Source organism: Trichinella spiralis, assembly GCF_000181795.1.
Source record: "Trichinella spiralis strain ISS 195 chromosome Unknown Scfld4, whole genome shotgun sequence".
Taxonomy (NCBI): Eukaryota; Metazoa; Nematoda; class Enoplea; order Trichinellida; family Trichinellidae; genus Trichinella; species Trichinella spiralis.
Genome location: NW_003526943.1, coordinates 11,126,700 through 11,147,102, shown reverse-complemented (window position 1 = coordinate 11,147,102; position 20,403 = coordinate 11,126,700). Strand labels below are relative to the sequence as shown.

General features: G+C 31.7%; 5 protein-coding genes across 5 annotated transcripts; all 5 read left to right on the top strand.

Moving 5' to 3' along the window:
* Window positions 1-290: 290 nt before the first annotated feature.
* Tsp_06398 (hypothetical protein) lies at window positions 291-1,002 on the top strand. Its single transcript, XM_003378490.1, has 3 exons — window positions 291-357; window positions 382-523; window positions 888-1,002. The coding sequence occupies exons 1-3, from the start codon at window positions 291-293 to the stop codon at window positions 1,000-1,002; spliced, it is 324 nt and encodes a 107-aa protein (XP_003378538.1).
* Window positions 1,003-1,039: 37 nt separating this feature from the next.
* Tsp_06399 (hypothetical protein) lies at window positions 1,040-2,049 on the top strand. The gene is given in 3 exon segments (XM_003378489.1): window positions 1,040-1,238; window positions 1,484-1,519; window positions 1,538-2,049. The coding sequence occupies 3 exon segments, from the start codon at window positions 1,040-1,042 to the stop codon at window positions 2,047-2,049; spliced, it is 747 nt and encodes a 248-aa protein (XP_003378537.1).
* Window positions 2,050-4,875: 2,826 nt separating this feature from the next.
* Window positions 4,876-6,083, top strand: Tsp_06400 (conserved domain protein). Its single transcript, XM_003378488.1, has 3 exons — window positions 4,876-4,957; window positions 5,063-5,155; window positions 5,953-6,083. The coding sequence occupies exons 1-3, from the start codon at window positions 4,876-4,878 to the stop codon at window positions 6,081-6,083; spliced, it is 306 nt and encodes a 101-aa protein (XP_003378536.1).
* Window positions 6,084-11,406: 5,323 nt separating this feature from the next.
* On the top strand, window positions 11,407-12,358 carry Tsp_06401 (hypothetical protein). The gene is made up of 2 exons (XM_003378487.1): window positions 11,407-11,632; window positions 12,228-12,358. The coding sequence occupies exons 1-2, from the start codon at window positions 11,407-11,409 to the stop codon at window positions 12,356-12,358; spliced, it is 357 nt and encodes a 118-aa protein (XP_003378535.1).
* A 4,534-nt stretch (window positions 12,359-16,892) lies between these two features.
* Window positions 16,893-19,672, top strand: Tsp_06402 (nuclear receptor subfamily 4 group A member 1). The gene is made up of 5 exons (XM_003378486.1): window positions 16,893-16,952; window positions 17,075-17,568; window positions 17,976-18,135; window positions 19,059-19,188; window positions 19,263-19,672. The coding sequence occupies exons 1-5, from the start codon at window positions 16,893-16,895 to the stop codon at window positions 19,670-19,672; spliced, it is 1,254 nt and encodes a 417-aa protein (XP_003378534.1).
* The last annotated feature ends 731 nt before the right edge of the window (window positions 19,673-20,403 follow it).

The window sequence follows — 20,403 nt, the reverse complement described above, 5'->3', positions numbered from 1 at the left end:
TACTTTCTCATGTAACAAGGTCTTCATTGATTTTCGACCGCCAACTGTGCTGACTTTGCATTTATGCGTGACCTCAACCATGGCTGGACGATTCTTGCGAGCTTGGTTGTGTTGTTTTCTTAATGCCATTTGTATCCCGGAAATTGGTTTGTTGCTACGACATTCCCTTTTTTCAACAAATTATATATAATTTCGATTTACACCCGGAAGTTAGCATCCAATCTTGATAAATTTCAACAGGCAACAAATTTATTTACAAAAAGTGGGGGCAGATTTATGTATATATATATATGTCGCATCCAGAACTGGTAAAAGCCGTTGAATCGACTGCTACAAATAACGAGGCGCGTCACGAGAGTAACCTTATGCAAATATGATAAGGAAAATTGTCGACGGCAGTTGCTGCAAGCAGTTCACCTTATTCAAAACCGGAAGTGATTTTATATATAAATCTCTGTTCGCTAAGAGTTGTTGTTGTTGAACAGATATTCACTCAAGAAAGGCGTTATCATTACTGCTCTGCGTTAGTTGTCCATTTCCGGGTATTGCGCTACAAACATACGTTTTGAGTGTTTACCCTTAAAGTGTAGTAGCTCTGGTCAATTGGATATATGGTTCATACATATAATCAGTAACGAACCGCCTTCTCTCCATCTTACCCCTTATCTGCTCTTTGTGCTTGACGTTCCTCTGATTTGTCTTATTTCATGGCTGAAAATTTGCATTTGGTTTTAAATGAAAGAGGTAATTGCAATTTAGTACATGAAGGAAGAGTTTACAATTTGAAACATACGAACATGCAAGATAAACAGTGGGTTTGCCGTCAGGTAATTAATACTTTATCTAATATCTCATTTCTGTTCATTCATTTCAAGTTCATCATGTAGGTTAAAAAAGGATGCCGAGGTTCAATCTACACGAACTCGGATGTTGACGCAGTCTTGGATTGTAATCCTCATGCAGATGATTGCACCCCTGGCAATGACATCCTTTATAAAATGAAGAAAAAAATGCTCTCAAGCGAAGAGCAGCGGAGTAAATGAAGACCGTCCCGCAGATATACCACGAAGAAGCAAGCAGTGCATCTGCTGATTTGGAAACTGCTGGTCAGTTTCCAACGTATAAAAGTATTAAAACGGCAATGCACAGAAAACGGGCACAAAAATTTTCAAAACTTCCACCAACTCGCCAGCAGCTGGAGATTCCACCCCAGTGGCGAATAACGAAGTCTGATCGCCGTTTTTTATTGTACAATGTATATAATTCAATTTTAATATTCTGCACAGAAGAAAATTTATCTGTTTTATCTGAACATTCTGTCTGGTCCATGGATGGAACTTTCAAAATAGTTCCAGAATGGTACCACCAGATGTTCACCATACATGTTTTTATTGCGGATAAATTAGTGCCACTTGTTTATTGTTTAACCGTCCATAAAGATCTCTCCACGTATCGTGAAATTTTCGATCATTTAATTTTAAAGGCGGCAGCGTTGGGGGTGGTCCTTCAGTCGCAAACAGTAATTTGCGATTTTGAGACTGCCCTGATCCCTGCACTGCAGGGGACATTTCCGGGGATCCACATACTGCGGAAGGTGACGGATCTTGGGATGCGAACGAAGCGGCAACGAAGAAAAAAGTCAAAATGTTGCTGGCAACGGCTTTTTTGCCGCCTCATGATGTATTTGTTGCCGTGGAGCTGCTTGGCAGAGATGCTACGGGTTCAATAGCAGCCTTGTTCAATTACTTCCGAGTGGAATGGATGCCGCCTGACAGACTGCCGATGTGGAATGTATATAATGTATATATTCATACGAGCAATGATTTGGAAGGCTGGCACTTCAAAATGAACCGACTTGCGGGGAAGCGACATCTCGGCTTTTATGAACTGCTCCAGTTGCTGATCGATGAGCAGGGATCAACGGAAACGTTGATTCAACAAGTGACATCAGGACGCGTTACCGCCAGTGATTTACAGATAAAAAATAAGAAATATGAAGAACTGCAGCAACGCATAACAGCGGTACGCGTACACTGGAGCAGTTTTTAAGAGCTGTGGCGTACCTAGTACCCGAGGCGGATAATTACTGAGTGCCAGCTTTTCCTGTACAACTGCATTGTTTATTTTTATTTACTCCTGTACAGTTTTTTATTGCTTTTCTATTGTATGATGTTTTGTTTTATTATATTGTTCGTTTGTATTGTATTATATTATGTTATACTGTTGTTTCGTATTATACTATGTTATACTTTGTAATGCTGAATAAAGCGGTATAAGTACGATAGATCAGGAGATTCCGTGCTATGTAAAAATAGTTTGATTAATGTCTTCTCAAATAAATAAAACCATGACCTACGCATTTAACTATATGTAAAATGTAAAATGTAATTTGGTATGTAAAATTCATCACATTGCAATGAATATGGAAACAAAAGTATTGCCAAATTCTTCCATAGGTGATATTTACATTAATACAATATAAAAAACGCCATTTTGCTCCAGTCTGTATTGTATTGTATTTTTATTTTTTCATCGAAATTTCATTATCTTACTTTCCTCAATCTGAGAACAACAGAATTATTATAAAACAGTCAAAAGGTAGAAATAAAATTTGACAAATAAAATGAAATAAAATTTAACAAATAAAATGAAATGAAATTTAACAAATATAATAAAATAAAATTTGATAAATAGAATGAAATAATATTTGACAAATAAAATGCAAAGGAGTGACAACAAATGAAATTTACAGGCACGCGTCAGAGCAGCAACCAATAAGCAAGTAGTTTTCCGTTGTGCCCTTCTTTATGTATAATTATAAAACATTTTTGTCTTTAAAATTATGATTCATATTTTAGAGTTCATTTTAAACCGAAAATGTTAAGTTGCAGTTTTCGCTTTTTAAACTGCTTTCCTTGAACCTACTGATTCATTTTTAAAATAACGTCATGCAAATAATCACATCTCTTAAATTTTGTTAAACAGACAGTGTGTGTTGTGTATGATGAGCAAATTATGTTGATAGTAAAAGCTCATGTTTATTTTTATGTCAGTCTCTTATTACCGTTTTATTGATTCACGTTTGAGCGTGTTGAAGAATCAACGGTTTTATTCCTCTGCAGAGCACAACAGTTGATAAAAACAATATGTTATACAATGTTCTGCAGCTCATTGCGATTCTTGTCCCGTTTCTGTAATCTCCTTTACTACACACACTACAAGTACAGTTCAAGAATTAATGGAAATTGTGTTTATCATAATTAACTGATGCAGAAGTGACAGGCAACGTATCATGGCTTGCATATTGCTTTAACGCTTTTTAATCCTCCTATGGTCTTTAAATTGACTTTCCTACTTTTGTCTTTTGAAAACAATATTCACCATTTACATTTACATAACTGACAAGTATGTTCTACGCAATTCTGTACATTGTTCCACATATAGAATATTCGTCTGTTTACTAATGTGGGAAGAATCAAAACTTGCGATACAAATCTAGTTCTTTGGAAGTCAATCAGTTATTTGTAACAAGGGTGTTTTGTTTGTTGATTCAAAACAGTGAAACAAACCAAGTGTACTGTATGCGTCAGAAACAGACGAGTAGGTATGACATTTTCTTACGCCTACACACTGCAGTTTTTCAAAAATAGCAGCTGCTTAACAAACCGCGGGTTAAGCGGAACAACGCGTTAACGAACCTTGGGTTAGCACAACTTTTGTGCTATTTCTTGTTTTCTTTTATTGTTAACGTTTATTTTTATTTTATGTAAAACCTTTGATTGCTTTTCTTTTAAATTTTGACAGGAAATAATCAACAAATTTTTCTTTTCTGCATGGAAAATCATTGCTTGTTGTCTCCTAAATGAAATAATGCAATAAGCTGACAATTTGCATTATGATGTTTAAACGTTTGCTTTTTGTAAAACCCAATACATTGCATTAATTTTATTTTTGCTTTCTGCTGAAGTAGCGGCATATTAATTTGAAAGGGCTTAAGCTGCTTACTTTATGTAACAGACATTAAATTATTGTTTAATGAAGATCGCTATCAAGAGATCTCTTAAGCATAATTTTTTGTGAAGGAGCAGTTGAGTTTAAAACTTGGCGCTCCGGTTAAAATCTTAAGTGTGTTGCAATTATTTAACAATGTTTGGTTGGTAGTAAGTATGTCTAATAATGTAGTATTAATGTTGGGTTAAAGTAAGGATGTTTAATAATGTAGTGTTACATGTTTTAGTGCTGTTAATGCTGAAGTATATTTTTGAATGTTTTAAAAGTTAGCAAATATGTATTTTCTTATTTTTATTTATTTACGCTTATATTAAATATATAAATGTATGCGTAATATGTTGCGTGATTTCTAATAAAAAACTGTTATGGAAAATTAAGTTTGTTATACAGTATGCTCTATTAATGATATTTATTTTTTAATTTGTATGTGTATCATATGTTAAACAATTTAGCAATATATTTTCAACCTTATGTGATAGGTTTTTTAAAATTTAATTGGTAATGATGTCAATCTTGCAAATCACTTACAGTATTATTTTATTGTAGATGTTGTAATCTTAAAGTATTCTTCTATTTGTTTTATGTATTGAGCTTGTTTTGCTATCATGTACTTAGCATGATTTTTAATGAAACATACCATTTAAGTTTGCCAGAGTTCATTATTTCTTTTTATAAATTATTATTAGTTCATGCAGTCACAGGGTTATAAATAACGCCAGTTTGTGTGATGCTTAAGATAAGAACAGTGAAAGGTTTAATGTATTTAGTTTGTTGCTGAATTACGAATTTTCTAACCAAATTATAATTATGACTTTTATATATGTGTAATTAATAGGATTTTTATCTTAGATTTGAAGCTTTAAGATGAGCAATCCTCAAACGTCCACTAATCCGACTACTACACCGGCTACCACACAAACGAGAGGCATGATATACGTGTGTGGAGGTATGTACGACTGTATTTGTTTTTAAGATTAAGTTGCATTTTTATTTTATTTTCTTTCGAAGATTTAATCCTGGTTGTACAAGTTGTATTGTTTATAACTTACAGATTGTCAGTTCCCTAATGAAATTCGTGCAAGAGATCCGATTCGATGTCGTGAATGCGGATATCGTATTTTATACAAAAAAAGAACTCGACAAGGTAAAATGAGTAGCTTTCTAAGCTGTTTGTTCAGTATTTATTTTTCTTGCAGATATGGTATTCGATGCACGCTGATTTCATTTGAAATTCTGTAAACTTTAAAGTCATGTCATAGAAGTGAAAGTAAATTTTTATTGCACTGTTTTCTATGTTGTTTGTTTTTGAAGGTAATGAGCTGAGATTTCAATTTTGCTTGCCATACGTAATTTTTAATGAGTGCTACTAAACTGTTATCGTCTGATTTTATTTTAACAACAAACTCCCAGCTTCTAATTCTCGTCGGTCAGAGTATTTGAATGATTATTTTGTTTCTGATTGATCAGTGTCGACATTGAAGTAATTCATGAAATTGAATCTAAGTAAAATTGTTGAATTATTTAAGTTTCATTAAGGCGAAGTACAATCGTATTACAGTTTCATTTTGTTTATTTATTTCATTATTCTCGAAAATCTAGTAAAAAACTTTTGTTTGTTAAAATAACTTGTAAACAAATGTTTGTTTTCGTTGTTTTTTTTATTTAGCAGTAGCACAAAGTATGAAATCACAACATATCGAAGTATAATAAATATTTAAAAAGGTATAACTGTAACGGACGGGTTTGCTAATTTCAACTGTTCTAATAATGTATCTGTTGTAAATTGCTCTTCGATCAGGAGATGGGGCAGTTTCTTTGTTTCGATGTATGCACAGGCTTTCTGGGTCGCGCGCTCATTTTTGCATGTCAATGAAGCTTTCATTGATTTTATGGGTTATTGTTGGAAGGCGTATTGTTTCTATTTTACAAAAATGGTTACAGGAATATTTTCGAATGTTGCATCAGTGATAATGGATATTAGTACTGGTGCATTGATGTTTCTCAATGTATATATATCTAGATCTCGATATAATGAGTGTTATCTTTCGGACAGTGAAAGTGGTGTGCAGTAGCGTCGAAAATCAGTATATTAATAAATTTTATACATAAGACTGGGAACAACATTTTTACTCGGTATTGTGCATACCACCTCCCGCTGTGCAAGTACAGTAATACTGCTGCTACTGTTTGTGTAATATTATATTTTAATTCTTCCAATAAAATATTTGTATTTTATTTTGCTTTTATTGATACAGTTTGATATTTTGCAATATGGACAGTGTACGAATAAGCTTCGTTTATGTTTTCAAGTGAAAACTGACCATGCTGCTTGTACTGGTAATAAATTATATTATGTGAAGTTATTATTGTTCATGTTGTAGTGTGTAAAATATAAATTGTTTTGAAATCAACTGTCGTTCAAAGATTGGAAAATGAATTTTACTTCTGTCATGCGGACCAATTCGAAATTTGAACTGCTATGAAAATTAAATATTTATTTAATATAAATTATCTGCGATTGTATTGCTGTTTACAATCATATCTGAAAACGAATTACTTTAACAAATAAGTGCAAAATATATAATTGCTGATGTTTTGTTGTCGAAAATATTTTTAGCTGCAAATAAATATTGTTGTTTTTATGAAATTCCATGCAATTAATTTTCAGTGAATCTGTTTATCATATCATCAATTTTATCAAATCCAGTTTAGCTGTTTTGAAAAATTATTGTTATGTTCAATCATCTTTTCAAGTGAGTAAGCTTTTGCATTTAATTTTATTATTCAAGCACGCTGGATAACTTGTTTAATGTGCACTTAATATTTACCGTCTAACTTTTTGAAGTCAAGATGCAGCAGTTACGTGAGTTAATGTGAAAAAATCTTTTTTTTCCATATTTTTGAATCTTATCATTAGCACATATCTAGCATACCGTTCATCTGTTACAATACAAAAATGTATCTTGAATTCCAATTCTGGCCTTGCTGGTTATGCAAAAAAAAGAACGCTTTTTCAACGCTTGATTTGAATGCTCATTTCACAGAAGAACGAGAATGCGATATTAAATATGCAAATGAAAAATAAACGTTTGAAAAGAAATTGCACCCTGTTCAGTGATACAAATTCTCCATTACGAGAGAATTTTTTGGCATATTTCATGACTGAAAATATTAAATATTGAAATACCTTGATGGATGCATTTTTAATGTTTATTTGTTGTCATCTTCTTTATTCTTTGTGTTTATATTTTATTTGAAAATTTCGATCTGAATATTTCGATAAAATTACAATGAATGAAGAAATTCCCAGTATATAATTATAAATATTTTTTTCTCAGTAATTAAAGAAATGTTATTATTCAGCGGTTGATCGACGTTAGCAAGAAGTTGAAAAAGCCATGCTGGTAACTCGAGCAAGTTAATTAAACGTCCATGCTTTGGATAATGTGAACTTTTTTGATCGCAAAATTACAATCACAAGCAAAACTGCCTGTTTGTTTCTGTGCAAAAAAAAACAACCGTTCACAACAAAATTAATTTCAACTTTATTTTTTGATTAAAAACCTGATAAAACCATTTGGCATAACTTTAGTTTTGAAAATTAAAATTTTGAAAACATTTACATTTTTAAATTTATGTAATTTATTTACAAAAAGTTTCACAATTGTCAATTTATAAATAATCATCAAAATTGATTATATTAATATTAATAATCTTATTGAAATGGAAAATACGGTTTTATTATACGCAATGTATTATTTTTATTATTATATGAGTATTATGGTTTGTTTGAAATTTTCATTTCCATTCAATTTATAAGTATTAATCACGCAATACAATGAACACTGACACAGAAGAAAAACTTTGAAGAATGTAACATTTTTAATCAATGAATATCATCGCAGTTTGTGATTAGGAAAACTGTTTTAAAAAATACATGCAATTTAATAAATTTAAACAATATGAAATAGTCGAATAAAATTTCGATAATAATTAGTATTCAAATTTTATTATTATATGAATTTTGGAACATGTTTCATATAATTAATTCTTTTTTGTTTAATTTATGAATGTATGAAAAACATGCTATAAATAAATTTTTTACTCGATTCAACTTTTCATTTTATGTAGATTTTATAATAATAAAATTCTGAAAGAATTAAAAAACATGATTTATTTGTAAGCAGAAATAGAAATTTAATAATATCTCATAGTTATTTAATATTATTGTTATTAATGGATGATAATTTCTTTATAAAATGTAAAAATTACAACGGTTGAGTAGTAAAGAAAAACCGATTGACGTGATCTGACCTGATCGAGTGTAATAATAATACTAATAATTCATTAGTCGATCATAAGTTAAGGTGAAATAAGTGAAGGTTGCATTTTCACAGGTCAGTTTAAACAATATTGAAAAATCATTTATTTGCAATATTTGATCTAAAGCTCACTGTAAGCGTTGGCGTTTCACATTCAATTACATATTTATAGAAATTGATGGAAAACATTTCTGATTGGCAATGTTGTTGCTGTTCTTGTGTTTGATATATTTACAGTTTTAATGTTCATAATGAATAATCATTATATTTTAAAAATAAATAATTTCGCTTCCTGTTTCAATGCGTTTAAACGAAGTTTCTTCTTAATGGATGCTATTGTTGTAGCTAAAAAGTATCACTGGGAAAATAAATGTGGAACATTTAAATAATTTTTATCGAATCAAATAATATTTAAATATCATTGCAATTTAAAAGTGCATTTATGGATGAAAAATAAAAACAATTAAACTGAATTATCGAAACTGATTTTATTACCACTTTATGAGCATAATGATTACTGTATACTTGGGCGTATGAATTTCTTTTCTTTTATGAAAAGGAGAGAAATTTTTGAAAATTTCAGTCTGTATGTTCAAAAAAGTGTTTACCTTTATCACATGGCACAGGACGTGAAAAGAAGAGAGATAAACAATGATGAATGAGCAATTTTTGTAATTCAAAAAGTTGAAAAAAGTCAATTGAAAAGCAAGTTCAAATGTTTTTCAGTTGACATATTTATTCATTAAAAAATGAATAAATATTGTGATAAAAAACATAAATTATTATTTATCAATTTATTAATTAATAAAAAATAAAATACACTGTCGCCGTAATATGGTCAAAAATGGTGTTTTGAATCGAGGAATTGTTAGGGGCAGGGTGCATTTGTGCTTTTTTGATCGCTGTTTTATTGGTGGCAATTGTCCGGCTACCTTTTGACGCCATTTGAGCTCTGAAGCATCGTCGATCGTTCGTCAAACGTCTCTTCAATATTCAGCTTTCGTTGCATTCAGCCATTTCAAATGACGTCAACAATGGCATCGACCGCAAGATGGGTCGCACTGAAATGACATCATCAACTGATTTAAATTTCCACAACATTCTCGTCGATTTTTTTTCTCCATTTTTTTATTTTAATATTTTATTGATAATTATGATGTTGTTGCTTTTCTCTTCTTATTGTTCACATTGCACGTAGTTTTGTTTTTTCATATTTCAATAAAGATTTCATTTTATCCAATGAATAACGTCAGTAATTGTGATTTGCATTTAAATTTGTTTTTCTTTATATATATATATTCATATATGTTGATGTTGTTTTTGTAAATTCAATTTCTCAATGTACAAAACAAGAACCGTTGTATTTTGATGTTAAACTGAAAGTGTTATTTTTGTACTTCTGTTGGCGTGGGCAGTTAATTAATTTCAAATATGCAGACGTGTTACGAAAATTGTTGTTGAACTGCACAATTTTCTACAAGCGCAATTTATTTGCTCAACAACAAATTTCTCTTTACTTATTAAATTATTAAATGAAAAGCAAAACAAATAAACAACTAATGGTATTTCTATTTTTGGGATAAAATTTTAAAGCTGCGGTATTTTCTCTTAGTCGCATGCGCAAAAAAATACAATTAAAATGCCACACTATTCAGTTGAAAGCTGCTTGTTCTATTTTCGCTCATCAGTGGCCAAAATTAGCCGGCAATATTTTCTGTCCCAAAATAAAAAACAAATGCGAGGGCGGTGGTTAGTGAAAAGTAGATTTTTTCAAAAATTTACATTTTTGAACTTTTCAAAAAAAAACATAATAATAATAATAATAAATTCCATTTATGCTATGCCCGTGTGGGTGTATAGCTAATTTTTGCATTTTAATGTTTGAAAAAAATAAAATAGGAATACACAATACAATGCAATTGCGTGTCTGCGTGCGTTTTCAAGTTCGCTTTCAATCAATCAATCAATCAATAATAAATAACGTTGAAAAATGTTGGCAATTTTTTTCAAATATTGTTATTTACAAAAATATTCTTTTTTTAAGAAACTCCCTATAAATAAATACATGTATTGTTTGCTTAATTTTTGACGAATTCATCACCGCGAAATGCATGTACCCCTATTGATCTACAGTATGCAAAAAAAATTGTTGTTTATTTGTTTGTTTGTGGTTGGTGGATGTTTTTTTTTCAATTTCTATGATTTGATCGGTTGATTTTAAATTTTAATTATTCCTATCAGATGAAACAATAATAAAATCGACCAGCGTCTGTGACGCGGTTGTCAAGTGTCACGTAAAGTTGTGTTGTGCGTGAAGAAAAATGAATCCAATGTTGATGAGATGATTTTTAATTGGAAACAACAAACTGAAGTAGAAGTGAACAAAAAAAAATAAAATGCGTGTAATGGTGAAAAGGCAATCTGAGAGAATGGGAAGGTGTGGATTGAATAGAATCACTTGGAGAGGAATAATATTCAAATAAATGTGAAATATTGTTGAATAAAAAAATTGGGATAATATTTTTGCATATTTACTTGCCCGGATAAGAGGTCGAAGTGAGCAGTGTGCATGCTTGTGTGTGCAGTTCACTATTGATCATAATTGATGAGGTTGGCCGAGTGACGTGTCGAGCCAATCGTCAAACGCGATTAAATGCGCCACTCGGGGCCACCACCGCCGCCGCAGCCACCGCCCCTGCTACCAGAGTCGTCAACGCCTAGACGTCTGACGTCATATTTGGTGTAAACTCCTAGGAAGCTCCAGTGACGCAATCGCGTGAATGCATCTCTACTTTCCCATCGTTCAACAACTCCGCAAATGAAAAAGCGCACCGCGGATGACGGTGGCCGTTTCACCAATAAAAGCCAACCAGCTGCTTAATTGTCTGTCAGTCGATCTTGTAAGCTGCTGAAAACTTGGCTGCTTTTTCCATCGGTCCGATTTGCCTGTCTAGCCATTCGGTTTGCTCACTTTTTGTTCATCATAATCATCATCATCGCACCGTATGTTGCTAAATAATCCACGATGACTAGCCGTTGGATTTGAAATTCGTCGCGCAGCATCTACTTGTGCATGAGTTCTGAAGCTTGGTTCACTTCTGAAAGTTATACCACAACAACAGCAACTACTACTACCAATACTACAACTACTACTACAACTACAACTACTATTACATCATTATTTTCCTCATCTGAACAAAAAGGAAAAAAAGAAAGCATATTTTTCTCTACTCTCCAACAACAACGACAACAACAACAACAACAACAACGAAACCCTGCCCTTTATCCTCATTCATCCAGTAAGTTGAACAAGAAATATCTTTTTTTTTATTTTTTCACATCTATTTAAATTTTATTTATTCCATTCTTCTGAGTATTTATTATATATATTGTATTGGGTGTTGTTGTGAATCAACAAAACTCACAAATAAATTACCTGCTTCAATTTAAATTTCAATACAAACTTCCCCAATGATGTGCAGGTTCAACTTCGTCATTGTGTTCTGGTTTTGGTTCAATTTGCATTTTCAGTGTAACCAATTTAAGACCAATTTGTGAAAAAGGGAAATATAATATTTTTCTTATTTTATTTAAAAATTGTCTCTTCAAAAACTTTTTTCTCAACTTTTTGCAAGAATCACTGAAAAAAATGTTTATTTTCACCAATGGCAAAATAAATTTCATTTTGTACTCATATTTTGAAAATAATCTTTATTGCACATTTCAAAAATTATTTTTCATCCATTTCCCATTTCTGAAATCACATTAGCAGTCGTATTTTATCGATAGAGAAGTTGTTATGATGAACAGTGCAAATTTGAATGATGATGATCAAATATTTTCAACATTAGGACAAAATTGACAACAATTTTATCCATTTCAAAAATAAAACAGATCGAGTAAATGTTGGATTTGAAAATTGGACAAAATTAATTTCTCCACACTGTTGTACACTTATTTGTGGTGATAGTAGCATGAATCCTCTTTGCTTTCAAAACAAAGTGCCACAATTGAGCATTAATTGAGTTTCAGTCCCAGTTTACTTTATCGGCTTTGGGAAAATTTTCACTTGAATCTTGAAGTCAAACATTCAAATTTATGCAAGCAACAAGCTTTACACTGAACGGTGTTGAATGTAGTGTTAATTTTTCAAATTATTGAAAATAATTCAAACATTCATCGTGTTGCTTTTGGTAGTTCAATTGTTGACAGTTCAGGTAAATTTGCAAATGTGGCAAATGTTTGTAAATCGTGCTTGCAACGGCTAATTCAATATTGTATCTTCGTTTCTGAAACCATTACCTTGCAAGCAGCGCATGCGAAAAAGCAAATTCTGTTTGCTTTTTGTTGCAGTTGACAAATTAAATTTAATTTAATTTAATAACTGCTAATCAAAGGTGGGATTTTTGCAATTGTAAAATTGCTTGACATGTTGTTTATCAGAAGCAATTATAGCTGAGAATGTAATGCTGTTCAAATAGAATCACTTTCGCTCTTGATTACGTCAAGTATAGCTCAACTGAAGCTGCTGTCTTCAAATTGTCATAACAGGATAATCACATACACGTATATTCATTGTTGCTTTTCAATTTTTCACTTTTTTCTACACATTAAATTGTGATTTATCATTTTCAATTTTTTTATTCAAAAAACCTCCTTTCTCACCTACCACATTGAAAAAAAGCACACATTTTGTTTCATTGGTGTACAATTAATTGTATGATAATGATGAAGGGTTTGACAAATTATTGACTGATTTTTTTGCTGAAAATTAGTTTAATAGAATTTTTGTCTTTACATTATTAAAATTCTATTAGGGTGTTTTGAAAAATAGAAAAGATTGACAAGTTGCACATTTCAATCGAAGATGTGATATTAATTCTGCCTATGAAACTGCTATTGTTATTCACTTCTTGTATGATTGCATCTCAAATGTGTACTTTTATGCCAACGGTATGTTTCAAGTCCAATAGTCACGTAATGACCATTTTTATTTAATTTATTTTAATTTAAAACAAAACAGAAGCATAATTATGATAGTTTAAATGGAATAAACGATAAGCATTTCCTTTCATTGTTTATGCATGCATTGCTGAACGTCATGCTGATGACTTTTGACGATGAAATAATTGTTCATGTTTTATTGCAGATCAACTGGAAAAGAATATAAAGTAATGATTACGTCACGTAGGCTGTTTGCATACACCGTTATTATAATTATTATTATCATTTTACAATTTGAAACTGTTTTTCCCAATTTAAGGAAGTAAAGGAGGATAGTGCAATTTGATGAGTGAAATTTTTCCGACTGCATTTTACAATTTATCTGCATCAGTGAAATTGAAGCACAATTAATTGCTTGTTATGTTAATTTTTTATGGCACTTCTTTTATACTGTTTAAAAAATATTCTTACATGTGGAAAAACGAAAACTGTGTATGCATATATTTTAATTTAAATTTCAAATAAAATGCTTTAAAAATTGTTTAAACTGTTTGTATATAATTATGAATTTGGATATCTGAATTTATTTCTTTATTTGAAATTTGATTGTCTAGAAATATTGATTGTAAATTGTAATCACTTAAAATTTTAAAAAGTATTAAATAGCCTATTATCTGAAAATTGTCGAAATATTTACATTTTCTGTTTAGGAATATTTTAAAAATATTGTAATATAGGTTTGTTAGAATGGATATTTTTTGATTTTCGATAAATGACAGAAGGTTACCAGCTGGGAATAGTTCTGTTGCATTTTATTGGCTTGTAACTGATGCTGTCTCCAGGCAACTCTCTGTTGCTACTTTGTGCAAAGTTTCAATTTCACTTTTTCATTTTGTTGTCACTCTGTTGGCAAAAGAATTGAAAATTCCCCACTCTACCCCTTTTTACCATCACATATGCTAGTGCAATATGTATTTTCACTTGCAGTTTACACAGCTTAATTCAATGACAGTGTAACTGCAACGATAACTGAATTGCTGGGATTTTTATTTTAATTATTATTTTTTTTTTGTTTTCTCAAAGGTTTTCAGCTGATCGGACTTGTTCGATTTTGGTCGTTGCTTACCGAACTATTGAATTGCTAACTGTAGCTTTTGCACATCTCTAGCTCTATTAGGGATGTGATCAATGGCGAATCAGTGCATTGTTCAAAATTTCCGCTCACCGCACAACGCAGAGACTTTATTATTCAAGCTTCTTTGTTATCATATTATCAACCTCAAAACAATATTATATGATATTATATTAAACAAAAAAACAACACATTTCATTAAACATCTCCATCAAGCAAAGAAATCTCTTTTACAACAATTTCACTAAGATTCTCCTGATTTGCCTATTTAAGGATGCACAATTAACAGTTTATTTTTTTTTTAATTGTTATTTAATCATAAGAGAATTTAATGTAATTTTGTTGTTGAAAATAATTTTACCAATTTTGTTTTCTACAACATGTCTTGTTATTTGCTGTAAAGTTTCAAATTAAATGAGTAAAAATTAATCATTTCAAAGTAATCCAAGTCTTTCATGCATAATTGGGCGTTTGAAGAAAGAATATATTGAATGACGATGCTTTCAATTATGTTATTTCTTTTTAAAAAGTGTTTTTTTAATTTGCTTAGCTGTTTGAAGATAAACTTTCTCATTATTGCTATAAATATGCAGTTATTTATTCTCTTTACTCGAAATTTTCGCTAATGAAAAAGACAAATTGAAAGATGATAAATGAAATAATGCAAAAATTGCAAAATAATACAACAAAGAATGTTATCCAATGGAATAAGCTATTATTATTATTGTTGTTGTTGTTGTTTCGGTTTTTGCATTTCAATAGTACTTTATTCATTATACTTGATATGGTTATTTATTTATTGTACATCAGATGCTTAAAATACAACTTTGCACAGACCCATTTCAAATAAATAATCGTTTAATTTTAGAATCTTAACAATTAATAATAAGTTATTAAGTGATCATATTTTTTGATAAACTTACAAATTTTGAATACATTCTAGTGATAAAATAGTTCTGAGTTAAAAATAAATTTTACTTGTGTTTATTTAATAGTAATAAAAAGATTTTCATATTTACCTGGATAATAATTTTAAGTAAAATCAACTTGAATAAACTGGTATTGCATTTACATTTTTTGACATAAAAATGTTCATAAAATGGTAGATTTATCTTCTTTATATGAGATGACGTTAAATGTTAATTAGAAATTATTAAAAGATGTGCAAAAATTTTCAAAATTAATTTGTGGCATTTTGATTATTACTTAATATGCAAATATTGAAAAATTTTTCTGTCCACTTTACCTTCAAAACCAAGAGCAACTTTTGAATCCAAAAATTAAACTTTGCTTTTTTTCCTTTGGATAAACATAATGTATCTTGCTTTGCATGTCAACATGGTGCAAATGGTTTTTCAGATTACTTGAAAAAACATGAAAGTGTCATTTTTAAGCGACAGAATTTTTTAATTCATATTTTCCAAATTGCACTGTAGTGCAGGTACAGGAAAAAAATGTACAAGCTAAACTCCAGGTGACACAATTGCTTCTTTTTGAAAAGTGTTTGACACTTTTCACCTGGCAACTTAACATGTTTGTTCAATTTTTTGGTAATCAAATTTTGAATCATTTTTTACTTCCCCTTTTTTTGTTGGTGATGTTTTCCATGCTATTAAACTTTCCAAACGTGCAGTTGAAACAGAAATTTGTGGTTTCGCAAATTTTTATCCGCACTTTTATTATGTATTATACTACAGTGTACAGTTAGCTGTCTGACAGGAGAAAAGGTTGCATTTTGCACTGCATATATTTTGCATATTTATTATTCTTTTTAAAGGAAGTGTTTAAAAAAAAACAAGCAGCAAATCGTCAAAAGATGAACAGTACAACGCTGGTGGAATTATTTTTTCTTCAAGCCACAGTCATTGCAGTTGCAAGTTCACACTGTGCATCTTGATATATTGAACAAGCAAAAGTAAACGGTCCAGTCGAAAATGAAATTTCTATACACTAAGTTTGATTATTAGTCACGTTGTCATAAATTATGATCCATTACTTATGAATAGCAGTTGCAAAGCTAACCAGGAAACAATTCAAACAGTACAGATTAGTCATGCGATGGCAATCGCCGGTTATCGACAATTTTGATCAGGCTTTGAATTTAAATTTTCGGCCAATAGGTGCTGGCGTTTTGTTCTCTTTTTTCAAAGCTAGACGAAAATCTGCATTGCAAGCAGACAAACCGTCTGACTGTAGTTGTACAATTTCTTGTGTTAACATTGTGGACAACAGCAACTGTTAGACAGCTTTTTTATTCAATATTTGGTGATATTTAGTACCAGTCGTGATAATCGGAAACAAAAAGACAGAGGGAGACACATGCACACACAGTGAGAGAGAAAAAACCCCCCTCCCCCTTTCACAATTGAATTGAAATTTACAGTTCTGTTAAATTTCTATTATTGCTAGTATAATTTGTATGCTTGTTTAATTTGTTGATTTTAGAACAAACTTCTTCTTTGTCTAATTATTCACCAAGCGGAATGCCGTCGATGCTTGGAACGTCCGAGACCGCCCTCTTGTCTGCTCTTTCGGAGACGCAGGTGCGCGATGGGAGTGTTTACTGAATTTTGGTTATATGCTAATTAGAACATAGCGACGTGTTCACTTCTTTTGATTGGGCTGGGTGCGTCATCGTCGCGTTCACGTGTGCTTATAAATTTAGCCACTCGACAAAGATATGCTGTACGTGGAACAGATGCACAGGGCGAGGCAGTTTTTCGGCGCAACTCCTCAAATTTCCGGTGCTGGTCAAGCGAGCACTTTTGTTGAAGAGCCAACGACGATGTGGTGCGACCTGCCGGGAAGCAGTTACAAGATGTTCGATCGTCCATACAGGGAACAGCAACCGGCTAGCGGTTTAACTGTACTGCCGTCGAGCTGTTTGAGTTCGAATTATGTGCGTACAGAAGACCAATATCCTCAACTGCACGCAGCTGAATCAGCCAGCTCATGTACACAACAGGCGCCTACATATTTTCCGATTGCTCCCAACGAACCATCATTACCATCAACGTACGGCTATTTAACTGGAACCACGACACCGCAGACGGCAGGAAGTCGAATGCAACAAAGAATTACAAGGGCTTTTTCCAGTCCTGAAATTGAAACACCACAATTGGCTAGCATGCTATCCGCTTATGCTAATCCGGACAGCATGTATTTGAGTCATTCGCTACCCTGCGTTCAGTCCACTTATATACCAGAACCGAACGAAGCTCTGTTATCCAATCGATGGGAGCCTCAAACAACTCCTCCGTCAAGTCATTCTTCTAGCTGTGTATCGCCGACATGCCACCAAGTCGCCTTTTTCAGGTAAATTATCATTTTAAAAACTTTATTTATAATTTTTTATTCAAATAATGAATATTATCAATTAAGATCCAGTTAATATGATTATCGCTTAATCTGAAAGCATTTTTTTCAAATTCATTACATTATTATTATCTAGTAATAAATTCTAACTACTAATTATTAGGTACTAAATTAGCTTGAAAGATCCCCAATCCGAAGTGAAAATTTCCAAGTAGATTAATGAATTAACAGATAGAAATAATTTATTTTAGCGACACTATTGCGCATTCTTCATCTACATTTGGCAGTTCTTCATTGGCACCTTCTGGTTCTCCTTCACAAACAAATCAAACATGTGCAGTGTGTGGGGATCACGCTGCCTGTCAACATTATGGTGTTCGCACTTGTGAAGGATGTAAAGGATTTTTTAAGGTAAGCATTGATGTTAAAAATCAAATAAAACCCTAAACTTTTCAATATGATAATAATAATAATAATACTAACACAAAAGTTATAGATTTTAATGTATACTAGTTGTATGTGATATGGAAATTATATCTGTAATGATATCTGCTTAGAAATATATACTTTATTGAGACTAATTTTTTATTTCTAAGTGCTACTGCAAAAATATCTATTGCACAATTAATTTTATTCACAATTTTAGCATGAAAACTGTAGACTTTAAGATTTTACATCACGCAAATTGTTTTTATGTAATGAAAGTTTTCACCATTCTGATGAATATTTCAAACCGAAAATGATCTTTTTAATTCCTACTATTTTGAAACAACTATTTGTGTAAGCTAAATGTATTATCTTGAGATTTTTTAAAATAATTGTTATAAAATAATAAATTAACATTCTACTAATTTGAACAGTGTTTTACAAGTACAAGTGGAATGACAGAAATTCAAATTATTTTAATTTTGGGGAAATTCAAATTAATTGCAGAGTGAGCTATAGCTTCAATCTTATATTTTGAAAGTGAACGTGTAAAGTTTACTGTATTTCTGGATAATTTTTAAACAGAGATTTGATTATGAAACCTACTAATGTAATATTGAAATGAATGCTTCAAGTAGAAAAAGACTGAAAATGACCGTCTTACAGAACCATTTGCATAAATAAACAATCGATGCTTTTTTATTCAATCGAAAAAGCCACGATGATAAATTCTAATGTATCAGTATAACGTTTTCATTGATCTTTAGTATTTATTAGAATGAATGATGAATAGAAAAAAAATTCTAGCTTAGTCACGGTATTGTATGTAATATTTAAATCCGAATAAAAATTTTAAATTTATTTCAAATAAAGAAAAATAAATAAATAAAAAAAATGGTCGTTTTCAGAGAACAGTACAGAAGAATGCAAAATATGTTTGCATGGGAAGTCGAGATTGCGTCATTGATAAACGTCGTCGTAATCGATGCCAATATTGTCGATTTCAAAAGTGCATGGCTGTTGGCATGGTGAAAGAAGGTGAATCATTCGGGGGGTTCGATTTTTGAATTTCACTTCCTCTTTGTCGAAAGAGAAACTTATGCTAATTTTAGTTGTTCGAATGGACAGCTTGAAAGGCCGTCGTGGTCGACTGCCATCTCGTTCCAAAGTTGCGGATGATTCATCATCAACTTCACTGACATCATCGTTGGTCCATGCTCACATGGTTCATGTGATTGCGAAATCTTCAACAGAAGCCATGGCGCCGGGTGATTTTTTCATGAACACCGACGAAAGTTTGCTTTCATCGTTAAATTATTCTCTTGCTGTGGTCCACCGATGGGCTGAACGCTTGCCAGGCTGGTCAACTCTTTCCGCGTCTGATCAAAGGCAGCTTTTGAAAGCTGGAAGCATGAATGTGATGCATATTCGAATTGCATATCGGTATAACACTCAATTTTACCGTTCTACTTGTTACTATTATCTATTAGATCTACATCATAATAATCACAATGTTATTTGATTTGTTTAAATATAAATTCTGATAGCAGTTTGAAAGTTTCAAAGTGATGCATGAAATTTTAGTTCAATGGACAACGTCAACGAAAGCGGTGTTGGGAATTTGACATTTGAAGATGGTTCAGTTCGACGAGTAGATGATTTTCGTCAATTTTGGCATCCTTGGTTCAACGCCCTTACCTCATTAACTTGTCATTTTGGACATGTTCTTGACTTGGATCTGACTGCTGTTGCATGTCTCACCGCGTTGGCAATTTTGATGAATGGTAAAATATTAAAATAATTGAAATATAAAATAACCCATCCTCTTTCTCTCAGGTAAGCCAAATCTTCAATCTGTCGAAATGGTCGATCAGCTGAAGAACAACGTTCTCAACTGTTTGAAAGTTCATTGCACTTATGCGCAAGTTGCTCGTCACAAGCCACAGTATTTTGCCAAAATTTTGGCAACATTGCACGATTTGAATACAATAAGTGCAAAGTTGATTTGTTGCTGTCAAATTGATAAAGCGGCTGGTGTAGTACTCCCTGAATTGCTAGAGGAGGCATGCTCCTTTTTGCCCACCCCTGAACAATACAAAAGCAGCGGTACTGGTTGTATAGGGGAGCCATCGACGTCTCTTTTACCACCATGAAGAAAGCCACGTCTTCATTTGTTTATTGTACAACTGAAATTGTTTGTTAAAGTATAAAATTTTTCCTTTTTACCGCACAGTTATTTTAACTTTTTTTTAA